The sequence below is a fragment of the Marmota flaviventris genome, chromosome 10 (assembly GCF_047511675.1).
Source record: "Marmota flaviventris isolate mMarFla1 chromosome 10, mMarFla1.hap1, whole genome shotgun sequence".
Taxonomy (NCBI): domain Eukaryota; kingdom Metazoa; phylum Chordata; class Mammalia; order Rodentia; family Sciuridae; genus Marmota; species Marmota flaviventris.
In genome coordinates, this window is record NC_092507.1 from 118,863,252 (window position 1) to 118,880,311 (window position 17,060).

The 17,060-nt window shown below is 33.8% G+C and overlaps 1 protein-coding gene and 1 pseudogene across 4 annotated transcripts in view; both read left to right on the plus strand.

Annotated features, from left to right (window-relative positions):
• Ash1l (ASH1 like histone lysine methyltransferase) overlaps nucleotides 1-17,060 on the plus strand; it is a 176,492-nt gene that overhangs the window by 68,614 nt on the left and 90,818 nt on the right. For 3 of the 4 annotated variants that reach the window (XM_071618365.1, XM_027920755.2, XM_071618367.1), the window contains exon 4: nucleotides 6,600-6,701. The exons of the other annotated variant lie outside the window; for it this stretch is intronic. In XM_071618365.1, coding sequence (XP_071474466.1) covers nucleotides 6,600-6,701 — 102 coding nt within the window. The remainder of the gene's footprint in view (nucleotides 1-6,599; nucleotides 6,702-17,060) is intronic. 4 annotated transcript variants of the gene reach the window in all.
• Nucleotides 10,914-13,504, plus strand: LOC114079674 (iron-sulfur cluster assembly 1 homolog, mitochondrial pseudogene; annotated as a pseudogene).

Below are 17,060 nucleotides of genomic sequence, written 5' to 3' on the forward strand. Positions count from 1 at the left end.
TTTAAATATGTGGTTCAGTGGTCGAGTGCCTCTGAGTTCAACACCAAGTACCAAATAAAAAGAAAAATTCAGAATAACAAATTAATGAGTTTTTATAAGTTATGTGGTGTTTGGCCTCTTTTTCTAATTTACATTTTATTCTATATTAATCTTTAAAGACTACCAGTCTGAAATCAGCCTTTCACAAATTAAATAGTAATTTCAAAATTATATCAAGTTTTCTGATCTCACCCAATCCTTAGAAAGGATTCTATTTTTTAATTGATCTATGTTGGATAGACATGAAATACTTCTAGTTAAAAAGAGTATCTGATCCAGAATGTCAGAGATTCCTTCCTGTTTTTCAGCATTTTTTTTTAAAGCTCATGGTAGAACTTGTAACCTGATTTTCAAAATGGACAAAACAGTAGCATGTGATATTTTATATTTAGTATTTATCGCTTACAAGTGATCAAACATGCAGACCCTGAGACGTTAGTGTTGGTGATTTACTGCTTTGTAAATAGTATGCATTATCTATGTGATATACTCTATATTGGCTATTTATGTCCCTAAAGTAAATGAAGCCTATATGTTTTTGTTTGGGGGGGAAAATGTATCCACTGTGAAAGCATACTGGTTGAAGCAGCATACTGAGTTCTTTTTTTCTTTTGTGCCACTGAGACTTGAACCCTTATGTGCCCTCCCATTGAGCTATAGCCTTGGCCTTTTTAAAAATTTTGTGACAGGGTATAGTTAAATTGCTCAAGCTGGCCTTGAACTATGGATCTTCCTGCTTCAGCCTCCCTAGTAGCTGGGTTTACAGATTTAAGACACCACCCAGCTCTTGTTTTCTTTTTAACTGAAGGGTTATAAGCATCAGTCAGAATATTCTAATTTCAGACAATTTCTCTAGAGTTGTATCTAAGATACACACATAAATAACATGTACATGTGGAGATAAAAGTATAAAATTGATTGTGGTGGTTAATACAATTCTGGGAATTTCCAGAGGGATTCCATTTCAGTAAATGATCTGATTTGGGCATTATGAGAAATAGTCTAATTAGAGGGAGAAAAACAGACTTTTTAGCTTAGAAATCGTCAGCATAAGCTCTGAATCATTCTCTCTTGTTGTACATTTAATTGGCAAGTCAAATAAAATGTATTACTTTCTATAAAAGCATTTCCCACAATTGGAAACAGCTGTTTTTATTGTAAATCTAGCTTTTATCTCGGCATTTATTCAGCTCTTCGACAAGAAGATTCCCCTGGGTGATGTGAGCTGTGAAGCAAAGGATTCACAACTTGAATCTGGGAACTAAAAATCTTTATCAAAAATGTATAAATAGTTTGCTATTTAAGTTCATATTCTGTTACTGTGTAACCATTTTTATGACAACCAGTTTTGTTTTAGTTGTTAACACACTTCCCAAATAATTATGAATAACAAAAGTAAATCTTTTTGTGTGTGTGGTGCTTGGGATTGAATCCAGGGCCTTGTGCATGCAAGGCAAGCACTCTACCAACTGAGATATATCCCCAGGCCCTCCCAAAAAATATTTTTAAGTAAAATTTTATAACATACTTCAATTTTGGTGGAAATGAACAGTTTAAATATCTAAAACTTTTAAAATACATGAAAATTTATATCATCTTTGAACTGACTACTATTTTTATCATTCCAAATCTAGCACACTTGACCTGCTTTTTTTTTTTTTAGTAGTTTACCCAAAGATACTTATAGCATTGTATATATCAGACGTTCTAATTATTTAAATAATTGCCTAGTTATTTGGGAATATATAGTGTTTAACTCCAGTAGGTGTCTAAAACTCAGTTATAGAAGTTTTAATATTGAATTTAGACTAAAGAAATATGTTTTAATATTGAATTTAGACTAAAGAAATATGTTTTAATATTGAATTTAGACTAAAGAAATATATGTTCTATTAAACCAAACTATTAATTTCATACACTGTGTTTTCTTAACTAATTTATATTTTGGCATTAAGGAAATTCCTCATTTTTTAGCCTAGGATGCTCTGGCTTCAATGAAATGGGTTGAATTTTTATTGTCATGTTTTCTTTGTGATGTCTCTATCCTTCTTCACATGGACACAACAGTGGAATTGCCTCTAGTTATTCTGATATCTTTGCCTATTTGAATTTTCCTCACACCCAGGCATCTTTTATCTCAGGTTTATTTCACTTCTTCCTATGTAGAATTCATTAAAATCTCTTGAAACAAATTGACTTCAAAGTAGCTTCTTGACATCTGCTCATTTTTGTGTAGAATGTAGAATTTCCAGAATCTTATCCTTAAATCATTTGTGTTCTTTTTTCCTTTTTTACCTTTCTAACATTCTTATCCATAATTTCATCTTATTGTTTTTGCTAGAAAAGTAGTCTTTTCTCATCTAAATTGACACAGGTGATTTCTCAAAACCTGTCTTCATCTTTAAAGTTCATCAAATAATAGCCAAATAAAATCCAGACTCTGTCATAACTAGTTTCAAGGCTCTTTCTCATGTCCAAGTTCCAAGTTCATTTTAAATTCTTTATATCCTATGTCTATTATCTCAATTTATGATTCTCTTTTATTTTCCCTTTTTAGTAGTAGCCTGCTTTCTGGTTTACATGAAGGGCTTTATTTCCAATAAAGAATATATTGGTGATCAATATATACTGCCAATTTTACTTAGATAGGCCTTTTTTGTGATTTATCTGTAATTTCTACTTCCTTCACTTATGTGTATAGAATTTTTAAACATATTTCTGAAACTTTGATCTGAGTAATGATACAGCCAGTTGTTTTTTTTTTTATCCCCCAAATTTTGTAAATTGTGAAAGTATCACTTATATTCCCTGTTTGCTTGTGAAATACTTATGTATTCTTAACAATAAATTGAAATGAAAAATGATGGGAACTCTCTAATGTCAAAATTTTTTTGTGTTTTTTGTGTAGTTTGAAAAAGTATGAAATTTTCTTGAACTTCAGTACACACATGCCTCTTGTACATTGAGGAGTAAAGAGTTTTTGCACATTCTTCCAAGCAGATATAAAATGACCACTGTTAGAGACATGAACAAACATTCTTTATATGATAAATATACCAAGAAAAACAGTAAATTTCCTAAGTCACCTATGAATTAGAAGAACCAAAGAACTGTATAAGGGAAACAGAAAACTATTTTGTCCTGGTAAAGAACTGAACAGAAAGACAATTTCTGGTTCATATTCATCCCTTGAGCACATGGTTTTATCGCCATAATCCAGAACATAATCCCAACTCTACATAAACTATGGTGAAGGATTGATGAATTAGAAGATTCACTTCAGAGAAGCTTTTTTTTTTTTTTAATTCTGCAAGTACCTCAAGCCCCAAAGGTAGCTATTTTAAGAGTATTTCTTGATTAGATTTGCTTTACATTTAAGATAAATAAATAATAGATTATTTCTAGCTCCATAATTTAGCTTAAATGTCTGTACTTTTAAAATTTTTACTTTACTATTTAATGTTATTCTGTCAGTGACATAAATAAATATTTAAACCGTAAAAATTCCATATTACGGCTAGTGTGTAGCTGCATGGTGGAACAAGTTCTTAGCATGCGTAGTTCAATCCCTAGCAGCAAAAGCAAATAGATAAATATATAGATAAACATAGGGAGCCAATTTATATGTAACAGTCACTAAAAATTGTAAAATCCTTTGAATATTGTAAAGTGATTTTGTATTACATTATCTCATTTCAGGTCTCACAACAATCATGTGATTTAGAGTGCTTTATTAAACCAAAATTTGGGCACATTTACTTGCCTCGCTCCTGTAATTTAATTTATTGCTGATCTAGGAATCAACCCCACGATGCCTTTCTCCATAGTCCATATACTTAACACCATTCCACATCAATTCTGCATTCTACTGTTCCAGTTTTGAAAACAGGTATATTGGTCTCTGTTGAAATAGATTCACTAGTTCTCTCTGGACAGTATCTTGTTCTTCCTTAACCACTCTACTGCATAATGGGACTTACGTAAGAGTATGTTTATGGCAGTATTGGAGATAGTTTTTGCAGATTTCATATGATTTCTGCTGTTAGCCTAATTTTAACACACTTTTGTACATCTTTAACAGGTTGTTGCTTCTTGCACATAAGTTACAGCATCATTTTTCAATCTTAAACTCACTTGCTTTACATCATTGTGTAATGTTTTTTTCAGGTGTTCTCATCTTCTTACTGTTCCTATAACACTGTTATTGAATGAAATAAGATTCTAGAGCTGATGATTATCAAGCCTAGAGATGTCTATCTCAGGAATACAACTTTATTCTCTTTAAATATGGAATAATTTCACGAGGAACTCTGCTCTATATGAACAGGGAATTCAAACAGACTTTTAAAATTAAAACTTTCCTGAATGAAAATTTATTCCAGTCTCTTATTAAATCCTAAGAATAGGCTGCTGGCCTCCATTACTTTCAGGAAATGAAAAATGGCTCAAAAGCTAAGTGAGCTAAGCCATCTCTTTCTCAATTGTTTCAATTTCTCAGGAATTGCTGTACAATGCTGCCAATAACGATCTCCGGGGATCTGACCCCCATTCCACCTCCCACTGCCTCCTCTGCAGCTCCAGATGCCACCAAAGAAGGAGCTTTGAAGAAAGTGCCTGTACCCTCTTTTACCCTGAGGTGGGTGAGGCCAGGCAGGGTGATTCTCAGGATATCCTGATGATCAAAGGTATAGTTGAAGCCTTCATCAAGACTTTCTTGAAGATGACCAAGAAATTTGGGAAAAGTTACCAAATAGCCTAGCAACTGAAGACAGAGCTCAAGAATGGATGGCACAGTTGCCACCTGAAATACATGATGACGTGCACAACCCTAAGCAAGCTCCTTGAGGGCTTATTTCTATCAGTACTGAGCATGTAAAATACACTCAATATATGGTAGTTCATAACTTTAGCGAAGACTTTATAAAAAGTGCTCTCTGACCCCCTTTTTTCCCCTGGCACTTAATCTATGATTGTTTGGCCATTTATCAGGAATTCTAATAGAGTTCAATGATGTCTCAAGCTTCTTGGCCACTATTGTCTTCTGTCTTGACTGTGTCTGGGTAGGGAATATATATCTGTCCCATATATGAAGTTTTCAGTATTACTACTTTAAAGTCTTCATTGTTTTCTGGGCTTTTACTTCTTAGATGTTTTATTATGATACTTAGCTCTTTTGGTTTTTCTTTTTTTAATGACATTTAACTCTTTAGTGGAAATCTTATCCTATCTGAATCATACTCCAGGGGGATTATTAACACTGTTAGTTTTTAAAATCCCTTTTATCTGTTTTAAAAATTCAACAATAAACAATCTTGCTTCTTGAATAGATCTTACATCATTCATCACTGTGTTTTAGAAATAGGTTATACTATCACATTAGTTTCCCTAAAAATCTAACTTTTTACTCTTCAATGGCAAGTCTTATATCTCACCTGAGTAATGCTGCCAGTAGCCTGCTGAAAGAGTATTTACAGTGATGTGATTTACAAAACTACTTAATTAAAACAAAGCTTGGTGGTCTACTATTCCTCTTAAAGAAAGGAAAATATTTGAAACTTAGCTCCATTCATTTCTTCTGTCCCTGCATTGTCCTTCAGTGATTTAGTCACTTCTTCATTAAAGATGTAACTCTTAGAGGCAGATCTTAAAAATCTCATCTTCAAGTATTTGATTTCCTTTATCTTTTGTGATCCAATGATATGTTTCAGCTTTTTATTTGTAATTTGTTTTCAAGGTAAAAACGAACATTTCAGAGTACTCCTAGAGGTTTTTTTTTTTTTAAACAAACATGAAATGGACATTCATTGTGTTTTTTCAACAGCTGGCTTTTTAGATAACAAGCAAACTGCTATCAGAACCAACTTTTACTCAGGAAAATAAACTTTCCTGAACAATAATATACTTTTCAGAAAGAGATATGTTAAATTATGCTACATCGATTTGCAGTTTTCCTAAAATTCTGAGACTATTTGAATGGAAATTAAATTTGTTTTCATGGCTTTAATGTACAAACCAAGATTCCTTCACTATAAAACTTTAAAGGAGATTATTCTACTCCATGGATGAATTAATTTCCAGTTCTTTCAAAATTTTCTATAGAAGAAGTACATAGAGTGTAAATAATTTTTCTGAGAATTAGAAAGGATGTGTGAATTTAAGGTCCAGCCCTTTACTGTCTATCCTTGATTTTAATAAATAAAATACTTACATTGGATTTGTTTGTCAGTTATGTTATGAATTTTAATCAGAAACCAGGAGTGGATTTGTATTTCAAAATGGTAAAACAAAAAGTATATTTTTTGTTCATTCTTCTACTAAAACTAGTTTTCCCTCTGCTAATGTAACCAGAGAAATTATGAAATCTGTGAAATTCTGCCGCAACATCTAGTGTGGTTTGTCCTTTGTTTATGTTTCTCTTATTGCCAGCTTACAAGTCATGTTATTACAGTGAATGGCAGTGACAGCAACTGAAATACACAGTTATAATACAGAGTGAGTGATTTGACATTATTGTTAGACCTGAAGTTTCCTATGATTTCTATCTCTTCCTATCTTTCTAGGTTCCCAGTCAAACTCAGATAAACCTTCCCAGCGACCATCAGAGAGCACAAATTGTAGCCCTACCCGGAAAAGATCTTCATCTGAGAGTACTTCTTCCACAGGCTAGTACTATTGATTTTAACAGATTTTCAGGGTTTCTCACCTGTTCACCTGTTGTGAATGACTTACAGTATAATTTTATTATGAAAACTAATGTGGCCAGGCACGGTGGTGCACCCTTATAATGCTAGCTACTTCGGAGCCTGAGGCAGAAGGATTGCAAGTTTGAGGCCTGCCTGAGCAACTTAGCTAAACTCTGTCTCAAAAAATAAGAATAAAAAAGGGCTGGAGACGTAGTTCAAAGGTAGAATGCTTCTGGGTTCAATCCCAAGTACTCAAAGAAACAAAATGAGAATTAGTAATAATGTACATTGAAACAATATAAGTCTTACTCTTTAAAAAGCCGAATTGAATTTAGAACATGTTGCCTAACAGGGGAGTATGGATTGGAGGCATTTAATAAGTTCTTATATACATTTAAAATTCTATGGTAAAGTAATAACTTCCAAAGAGCATTCACAGATCTCTGAGGACATGCAAAATAATTATTAGGCATGAGAAGAACCTCTATTAATTTGTTTTTTATCCTCAACTTTTAAATTTCTTTTTTTTTTTAAGTTAATTTTTTTCTTTGAGAGAGAGAGAATTTTAATATTTATTTTTTAGTTTTCGGCAGACACAACATCTTTGTTTGTATGTGGTGCTGAGGATCGAACCCGGGCCGCACGCATGCCAGGCAAGCACGCTATCCCTGAGCCACATCCCCAGCTCCTTAAATTTCTAATATATGTTTATTTTGAGTTATACAAAACTGGGCCAGATGCATTAGTGCACGACTGTAATCTCAGTGACTTGGAAGGCTGAGGCAGGAGGATTGCAAGATCAAGACCAGCCTCAGCAACTTAGTGAAGCCTTAAGCAACTTACTGAGACCCTGTCTCAAAATAAAAAGGTCTGGGAATCTGGCTCAGTGGTTAAGTGCCTTTAGGTTCAATCCCAGGCACCAAAAATAAGTAAGTAAATTAAACCCAACTAATTAATACAATATAACATATTTTTATATTTTATACACAGATTTAGGACTGAGGGATGTAGTTTAATGGTGGAGGAACCATGTGCTTAGCATGTACAAGATCCTGGGTTCAATCCCTACCATATACACACAAAAAAATTTATGGATATGCCCCTAATTTTCTTTAAAAAACATATATCTGAATTTACTGAGGATTAAGAAATAATTTTAAACTTATTAATATTATCAGGAGAGATTGGGAGTAGCATGTTCATTCCAGGCAGTGAGAATAATATATATAAAACAGCGAATAGGGTGTTCAAGAAAATAAATAAAAGAACCATTATAGTTAGAATAAAGACAGTTTTTCAATGTAAAGCTGGAAGGCTAATTAGGGACCAGTGGTAAGAAACTTAAACACAGTGAAAGGTAGAAAGTTCTTAAGCAAGGAAATGACATATCTTTTACTTTTCTCTCTGTCTTTGGTTAGTAGATCTCTTATGCCTTTTAGCCATAGCATTTAGTTTTTTCATCAGTATAAGTCTTCCTGTCAAATTGTATCAGCATAGTATTTGTTGAGTTTACTTAATGATTATCTACAACATTCTAGAAGCTCTTTATTAGAGGTACTGTGCCAAAGGTACAGTGAAATCTTATATTTTGTTTGGGTTTTTTCTTTCTTTTCTAATACTGGAGATTCAACAGTACTTCTGAGTTAGCCCAGCCCTTTTTGTGTTTTTTTTTTTTTTTTTTTTTTAATTGCTCAAAACGTTACAATGATCTTGACATATCATATATCATACATTTGATTCAAATGGGGTATGAATTCTTATTTTTCCCATGTGTACAGATGGCAGGATCACATTGGTTATACAGCCATGTTTAAGGGTTTCACTCATCTGATACTCAGTAAGGCCTTGATCTTGCAATCCTCCTTTCTCAGTCACCCAGATTCTTGGGATTACAAGGATGCTCTACTTTGCCCAGCTATACAGTGGAATTGAAACATCAGCAATAGTTTAATTTAAACATTGTGTTTCTTATCCTGTTTTGTTTTTATATTACATTAGATTTTCAAACTCTTTAACAAGGAATGACTAATTTTTATGTGGTCTATCTCGACTAGGGTAAAGTTTCTCGGCTTAATTTAGTAAACAGAAAAGAGAATATCTGAATCCATAAAGTTTCTCTTACCATGAGACCATTAAATCAAATGTGTTTTAAGGGTTATTGTTGGTAATGTACATTAGGATTCAAACATCAATAAGATAAAGTTACTACTATCAAGAATTCAGGCATATTCATCAATAAACAGTATGTTAAATTCTTTTCACAGAGCAGTATACAAAATGTGGTGACATGGGGCTGGAACTGGGCTCAGTGACAGAGCACTTGCCTAGCACGTGTGAAGTCCTGGGTTTGATCCTCAGCACCATATGAAAATAAACAAATAAAAGTAAAGGTATGCTGTCCATCTACAACTACAGAGAAAAAAAATTTAAAAGATGCAATGACACACTGATCTCTTCCGATGACTAATGTTGTTTCCCCTGAAAAAGTAGTACATACACTGTTGTATATTAAATTTAAGTATAAATAAGTGGGACAATATAAAGTTTACAAATGTGTTTAACAAAGTAACATTAGTACATCCTCAGAAAGGCACAAAATCATGAAATAGAATAGGGGAAGAACATATTATTGGGTATGACTGTGTCCAAGGAGTAGTTATGATGGTAGTGGTTGAAAGTGAGGCGTGAAAGTAATAATGGACTCTATCACATGCAGTTTGCTTTTCATTCATAGGAGCTGAAACTTATTGTGGATGCAATTAGGAATTATGGAATGATTTTGAATAAGGAGGATAAGTTTTTGGCATATTAGACAGAATCAACAAAGATTCACAATTCTAAAAAAATATCTCCCAGTCCTAGGGCTTAAAATAACAATAACTTTTTTTTCACGTTATGTGACCATCAAATATCTGTTCCCCAAAAAAGATTATTGAAGTCTCCTGCATGTTATCTTCTCTAGTACCTAAGGTCACAAAACAGCGTCTCACAATTGTTGCTTATCTTGTGAGAGAGAGGAAAGGGTCATAGTAAAGCACAAGTTCTTCCTAGAACTGATATGCATTATTTCTCACATTTCAATGTCAAAGCAAGTTCAGTTTTATATCAGTGTGGACTGGGAAGTGTAATTCTTCTAAGGTAGGGCAGCAAATATTTATGAATACACATATATGTGTTTTAGAAAAATTTTACTTTGTAGTGTGGAAAATGGAGTGTAACAGAAATATATGAATATATTTAATTTAAATTGTTTTCAGGCTGTTGAGATAGAGATGTTTAACAGACAGCTGGAAGTAGTGGTTTATATTTTCAGTGGTCTCTCTGTAGAAATACAGACCTATCAATACATGTGTAAACTTGAATTTGGCAATGAGTGAGATTGCCCAGGAAGAAATTATAACATGAAGAGATGAATGGGACATAGACCTAAGAAACATTAGCATTTGGAAGGGAAGAAAAGAGGAAGAATAAATGTTAGTGAATGTGACTATTATAGATGCCTAAAAAAGGAGAAGGTAAAGAGTAGAAAAAAGTAGTTAACATCAGTATCACAAAGAAGTGAAAGATTTAAACAAAATGTTGAATGATTGGGAGAGTAAGAACCATAGTCTAGGGGTATGCAATTAGAACAGTTTGTTAGCTTGAAAGGGTAATTTAGAACTGTTAAAATTCTGGTGGCCAGATGGGGATGTAGCTCAGTAGTCAAATGGTAACCTAACATGTGTGAAGTTCTGGGTTTCATCCCCAGCACTGCAAAAGAATTTTGGTGGCATTACTACAGATTAGAGTTATTTATTACTCTTGTGATGGATTAGATGTACAGAGCTAACAAATTTGTTATTACCTTAAACCTAAAACTACTAGATAAAATATGGCAACATTCTTGGAACATTACCAAACCTTGAAATAATAGGAAACCAGAGATTTTTTAATAAGTTTGATTCATAAATAAGCACTAGAGCTGTCCAGCATCTACTTGCTTGATCCCTGGTGGTTGAGAGTCTATTAGTTGTAACATATCCAGGTGCTAGTAGGTGAAGGACAAAGCCTAGGACTCCAGCAGGATAGAAGACCACATCAGATTTTCATGCATACAACTGGAATTGCTGAAAACTGACACTTACCCATGTGAAAGCAAATAGAAATAAACCTATCACAGAAGAGAATAAAGGGAAGAAAACCTCTAGATCCATGAAGCTTTTCATTCCCATGCAGGATAAACACCCACAGTGCATTGTTTTGGTTTTGGCATTGAAAAGAGCAGGTAAAAGATTTCCTGACTATAAGGTTGTATTAATGCTCTGTCCAACAAATTTGTATTCTCTGTGAGACACCCCCCAAAACGTATTAAATTAGATTTTATCTTAGGTTGCTTTATGTTCTTAATCTTTGACCTAATATTCTCACATGTTCATCAACAAAGGAAACAACAGTCTTTATTTTGCAATTTAAAGGCAAATAACCAGAACCATGTTCTATTCTAGGTATAGTAGTGGAATAAAATAGCTCTATCATCTGTGAAGTAAAGTATATAAGCAATGTGTAAATAAAAAGTAGTATACATTTTTTATAAGACATCACTTGCCGGATCTTTGAAGTAATTTTTCTGTTTTGAAATAAATCCAAAGGGATCATATACTAATAGAGTATATGACTCAACTAACAGCTGTAGTCACTGTCATTATTATGCAAGCCAGGAGTGTAGTGTAGCAAAAGTAAATTGGTGAAAAAGATCTAAGTCTTCCTAGAGTGTGTTAAATATCATATTAGGTCTTTAAGACTTAATAGGAAGGTGAATATTTTTGAGTGCTCTTTGCCAGTGTTTACTTCTGTGATAGTCCTCCCCCGCCTTATATTTGCAACTTTTAAGGTAATTCTGTTTATTTTCTTTTTTCCTCAGATATTTGATATAACCCTGAAGATTTTAGTTAGGACAGAATTCACAGTAACTTAACCCTTCCTGAAAAACAAAGTTCTGAAGTAGTGTTTTATAGAATCATTTCATCTTTCCTTAGTTGATTTGCAAATATTGTTATACTGATGAGAAGTAGTTCTTTTGTAATTATAATACTGAGCAACTGCTATATTCAGGGACCCATATTAAGGTTAATCATAAAAGGCTTCCATAAACTTGGGATTGAGACTTTAAAGACATTATGCATTTGCTGTGGCTAAAAGTATTCTAAGTGGGGAAAGAAGAGAAAATAGTATGACATGGCAAGAAAACTATGCACTTTTGAAGTTGGATGTGACTGATTTACCTTTAGTAATAATGTGTATCATTGTGCAAATTGTATAAACTATTCAGACCACAGTTTTCTCATCTATAATTTAAGGCTACTTTTGTTTATCATGCAAATTAATGAGGATTAGAATAAATCTCCAAAAAGAATGAAGAGAATGGAAAACATTTGAAGAAATAGTGTTCAATACATTTCCATAATTAATAAAAGCAATAATCTTTAGATCCATGAAGCTTTGCAGTCCCATGCAGGATAAACACATACCCACAGTGTGTACATGCACTGGGACATCGTTATCAAGCTTCTGGAAACTAGATGTAAAGAGAAAATCTTAAAATTTCCAGGCGAAGCAAAATGAAGAAACACCTGACATACAGAGGAGTATAACAGCAGCTTACAGCAGATACATTTATTGTCAGAAAATTTTATAAGCCAAACCAGGCATAGTGGTGCACATTTGTAATCCCAGCAACTCAGAAGGCAGAAGCAGGAATATCACAAGCTCAAGGATAGCCTCAAAATAAAAATTACAAAATAAAAAAAATGGGGGGCTGGGGTTGTGGTTCAGTGGTAGAACGCTCACTTAGCATGTGAGAGGCCCTGAGTTCCATCCTCAGCAACACATAAAAATAAATAAATAAAGGCATTGTGTCCACCTGCAACTAAAAAATAAATAAATATTTTATAAAAAGTAAAAAAAAACCCGTAAAGATCTGGGGTAAAGTGTCCCTTGGGTTAATCCCCAGTACTTAAAAAAATAAAATTTTATAAGTCAAAACACAATGGAGAGGGTTGGGGTTGTAGCTCAATTGTAGAGTGCTTGCCTAACACATTTGAGGCCCTCTGTTCGATCCTCAACATTATATAAAGATACATAAGCAAAATAAAGGCATTGTATCATTTACAACTACAAAATATATATATATTTAAAACACACACAGTGGGGGTCAATGCATTAGGTATTTTGGAGAGAAGCTGAGGTGGTCATGCTCGAGCCCTCGACTATAGTGGTAGATTGGTGAATTTGTCAGCCTCAATTAGTTCAGGCCACTGTCCATGCTTTGAGCAAGAGAAAGCTGCAACCCACCTGAGCTGCATTCACCGACACCTTCAGCAATAAACAAGTTAAAACAGCTTCTTAAAGATAAGCCTGAACACATACATGTGGAAGTCAGTGTTAAAACCAGGGGCTGTAATGTTTTGACCTTTCATACCAAAAGGAGATTCTGAGGAAGTTGTTTAAAATGGAATCTGTTCTTCAAAAAGAAAGCACAGTTGATACTTTTAGGAACAGAAATGGACTATGTTGAAGACAAATTATCCAGTAAGTTTGCCTTAAATAACCCAAACATCAAAGGAACGAGGCTGTGGAGAAACCATTAATATTTGAAATGTGAGGACTCATCTGGCTGTAAACTCCAGAAAAGCTTGTGGAAGCCTTGGTACTTAATGAAGGAATCATGTGACTGGCACATGCTTAAGGTTTATAAGGTGTGGCCATCTTGTGGGGAAAATAAAGTGATGCATTTTGAAAATGAAGCCTGTATGTTAAATTTCAGAAGTGATAAGACAGAAAAATGAGAAGCAATTGTTCTCTTCTGATTATTGTTCTGTAAAGGAAAAACTCCTACCCTTCACTTGACTCCCTTTCATCCTTTCTGTTAGTACCAGTTTCATTAATGTTGTCTTGGGAGCAGTTCAGGAAATGTGGTAATAGCTGTGATGTGATAATTGCTAGATTTCTATCAAATGACTTTAATATGCATCTTTATCTGCATTTCCCCAACCAGATTGTTGGTTCCCAAAATTCAGAGAAGTCCTGACTACTGATAGTAACATAGCAATGCATTATATTTCTACCCAAACTTGACATGGCCCCTTTTTGATATTTTCACCAAAATATAATTGTCAGATGCCTTATTTGTGTATCCTTCAACAGGACTGGTTAAAGATTTCCTTGAACAATAGTGCAGAATATGATAGTATCAAAAAATAAGGAATATTTCCTCTACCTATTTTTTTTTACCTACCCCCCCACCCCAAGACTGCTCAGATATGGGATCTCAAGTCTAGATCCTTTTAGATGGAAGTTCTCTTACAAGCCATCTAGCTGGGCTAGGCTTGTGTGGCTCAGTGGTAGAGTGCTCGCCTCACATGTGTGAGACCCTGGGTTTGATCCTCAGCACCACATAAAAATAAATAAGTGAAATAAAGGTATTGTGTTCAACTACAGCTAAAAAATAAATATTTAAAAAAGCCATCTAGCCCACCCTCCTCAGTTCTGTATGAGGAGACACAATCCCAGGGAAGCCATCGCAACCTAAGGGAGAGCTGGGACCATACCCCCAATATCTTTTCCTCATAGGGGATACTTGTACTCTGCACTTAAGTAATATGATGGTAGTGTGATTTCTTTATCTGGTCAGTATTTGGATAGAGTTTCTTTTTAAGTTGATGGAGATCATGTTTTGTTTTATTATTTTTTTTAATATTTATTTTTTAGTTGTAGTCGGACACAATACTTTTATTCATTTATTTATTTTTAATGTGGTGCTGAGGGTCAAACCCAGGGCCCTGCACATGCTAGGCACGCACTCTACCGCTGAGCCCCAGCCCCTCATATTTTATTTTGAGTGGCAAAATGTTATTTTAAAACTCTTATGTGAGTCTCCATATTGTTTCTTTAGAACTTAGAAACAATGGTCTACATTAGCAGAAAAAAATTATTGTATCCGCTCAACCCACTTCATTCTTTTGGAGTAAAATAGTGATTGTGAAGCAGGACTTGGGGGTCTTTTTTTTTTTTTTTTAATTTCAAGTATGTATACACTTTCTGGTTCTTAAGTCCAATTGCTAAAATTTTTATACAATTTTGGGGGGATGGAACTAGGGTTTGAACTTCGGGGCACACAACCACGGAGCCACATCCCCAGCCCTAGTTTGTATTTTATTTAGAGACAGGGTCTCAACTGAATTGCTTAGCACCTGCCTTTTTCTGAGGCTGACTTTGAACTCACAATCCTCCTGCCTCAGCCTCCCAAGCTTCTGGGATTACAGGTGTGCCCAATTGCTCCTGGCTTTATACAATATCTTAATCTAGTATTTTGGTCACCAACTTTTCTTATAAAGTAGTTCTCTTGTAACTTAATCTATTGATTTATCTGGGTTTGACTTACTAAATATTTTGTAAGGTGACATATATACTTTTTTTGAAAGCTGATTCATGGATTAAAGTTGCTGAGTTTAAATGTTCATAAGTTTGTGTTGGTAATATAATTGTTGATCTACTTATAATTTGTGTAATACTATATGTAGAGATTGTTATTGATTTTTAAAATGTGACTACTTTGTGCTCTTAAAAAACAATAATTATGTCTTTCAAGTTTTGAAAAAGTTTTTGTCAATTTACAATTCTTTAATCAGTGAAAATATTCTTCACAAATGAAGGTAACCTTAACATGAACAGAAAAACAAAAACTTTAAAGGCTCTTTTCCCAGAAGACCTACAGTAGCATAAATGCTAAAGGAAGTTCTTCAGACAGAAAGGAAACCGTGGAGGCAAGCATAGACCCACCACAGGAATAAAAAGTGCCAGAAGTTATCAACAAATATGAATATATTACACACATTTTCCCCATGTCTTTTTGATGTGTGCTTGCAATTTTCCTAAGATACCATTATATTTGGGGTCATAAAATGTCTTAAAAATTTTTTAAAATTTTATCTCATGCACATAATATTTTCAGACAATAGAATTACATTAAAATTCAATAACAATAAGATACTTTGAAGTTCCCTATGTTGAAATTAACACACTTCTAAATAACCCATAAGTCAATCAGGAATTCCCAAAAACTAAGTTATAAAATATTTTGAAATAAAAGTATATAAAAACTTGGGAAATTACACCTAAGGCAATGTTTTAAAAAAACAAAGATCTGAGCCTGGTGTGGTGGTGCATGCCCGTAATCCCAGCAGCTTGGGAAGTTGAGGGAAGAGGATCTAGAGTTCAAAGCCAGACTCAGGAACTCAGGGGCACACAACCATGGAGCCACATCCCCAGCCCTATTTTGTATTTTATTTAGAAAAAACAGGGTCTCAACTTAATTGCTTAGCACCTTTTTCTGAGGAAAAAGCAAGTCACTAAGCAACTCAGTGAGACCTTGTTTCTAAATAAATACAAAATAGGGTTGGGGATGTGGCTCAGTGGTTGAGTGTCCCTGAGTTCAATCCCCAGTACCCAGAAAAAAGGTCTGAATAAGTGATCCACGTTACTTTTACCTTTAGGAAGCTAGAAAAAGAAAACAGACTCACATTAGAAAGAAGAAAATTATAAATATAAAAGCCGAAATAAATACAAAATCGAAAATTTCGCTGGTTCTTTGGGAAATACTTGTGTATGTACTAAAAAACAAAAACAAAGAGTTCTGACCAAAAGAAGTAAGAAAGCAAAAAGACAACAGTATCAGGAATGAATGAAGGGGCTTCAAACAAATCATCCTTCCTTTGAAAGGGTAACAGTAATAGCACAAATATTTTCATGCAAATACACAACCAGAGATGTGAAAAATTTCACTCCAATTGTGTGCAATGAATGCAAGATGTTTTTTCTGTCATGTATAACTGATTAGAACTAACAAATTTTTTTAAATGAAGAAAATAAGTTAATAGTGCAAGATCAAAGCTGGAAAAGTGGGAAAAACATTTACACATTCCTAACCGAAGTGTTGAAACATTGTGAAAGTTTTTGGAGAGATTTTGGCTAGGACTCTGAAGTGGTATAAAGATGTGTTTTTACTGTTTGCCATTTTGTACTGTTTGATTTTTATCAAGTGTGTGCATTACTTATTTTGTCTTTTAATATTTTTTGTTTTTATGATCATGTAATTTTTAAAAATAATTATGAATTCATAGGAAAAAATCTTCATACAAATAAATTAAGAAGGTAGATATAAGGAATATACTCTTAGAAATAATCAAAGCAATCACGAATAAATAACTGGACTGGGTTGTGGCTCAGTGGCAGAGCACTTGCTTCACACATGTGAGCGATTGAGTTCGTTCCTCAGCAGCACATAAAAATAAGTAAACAAAG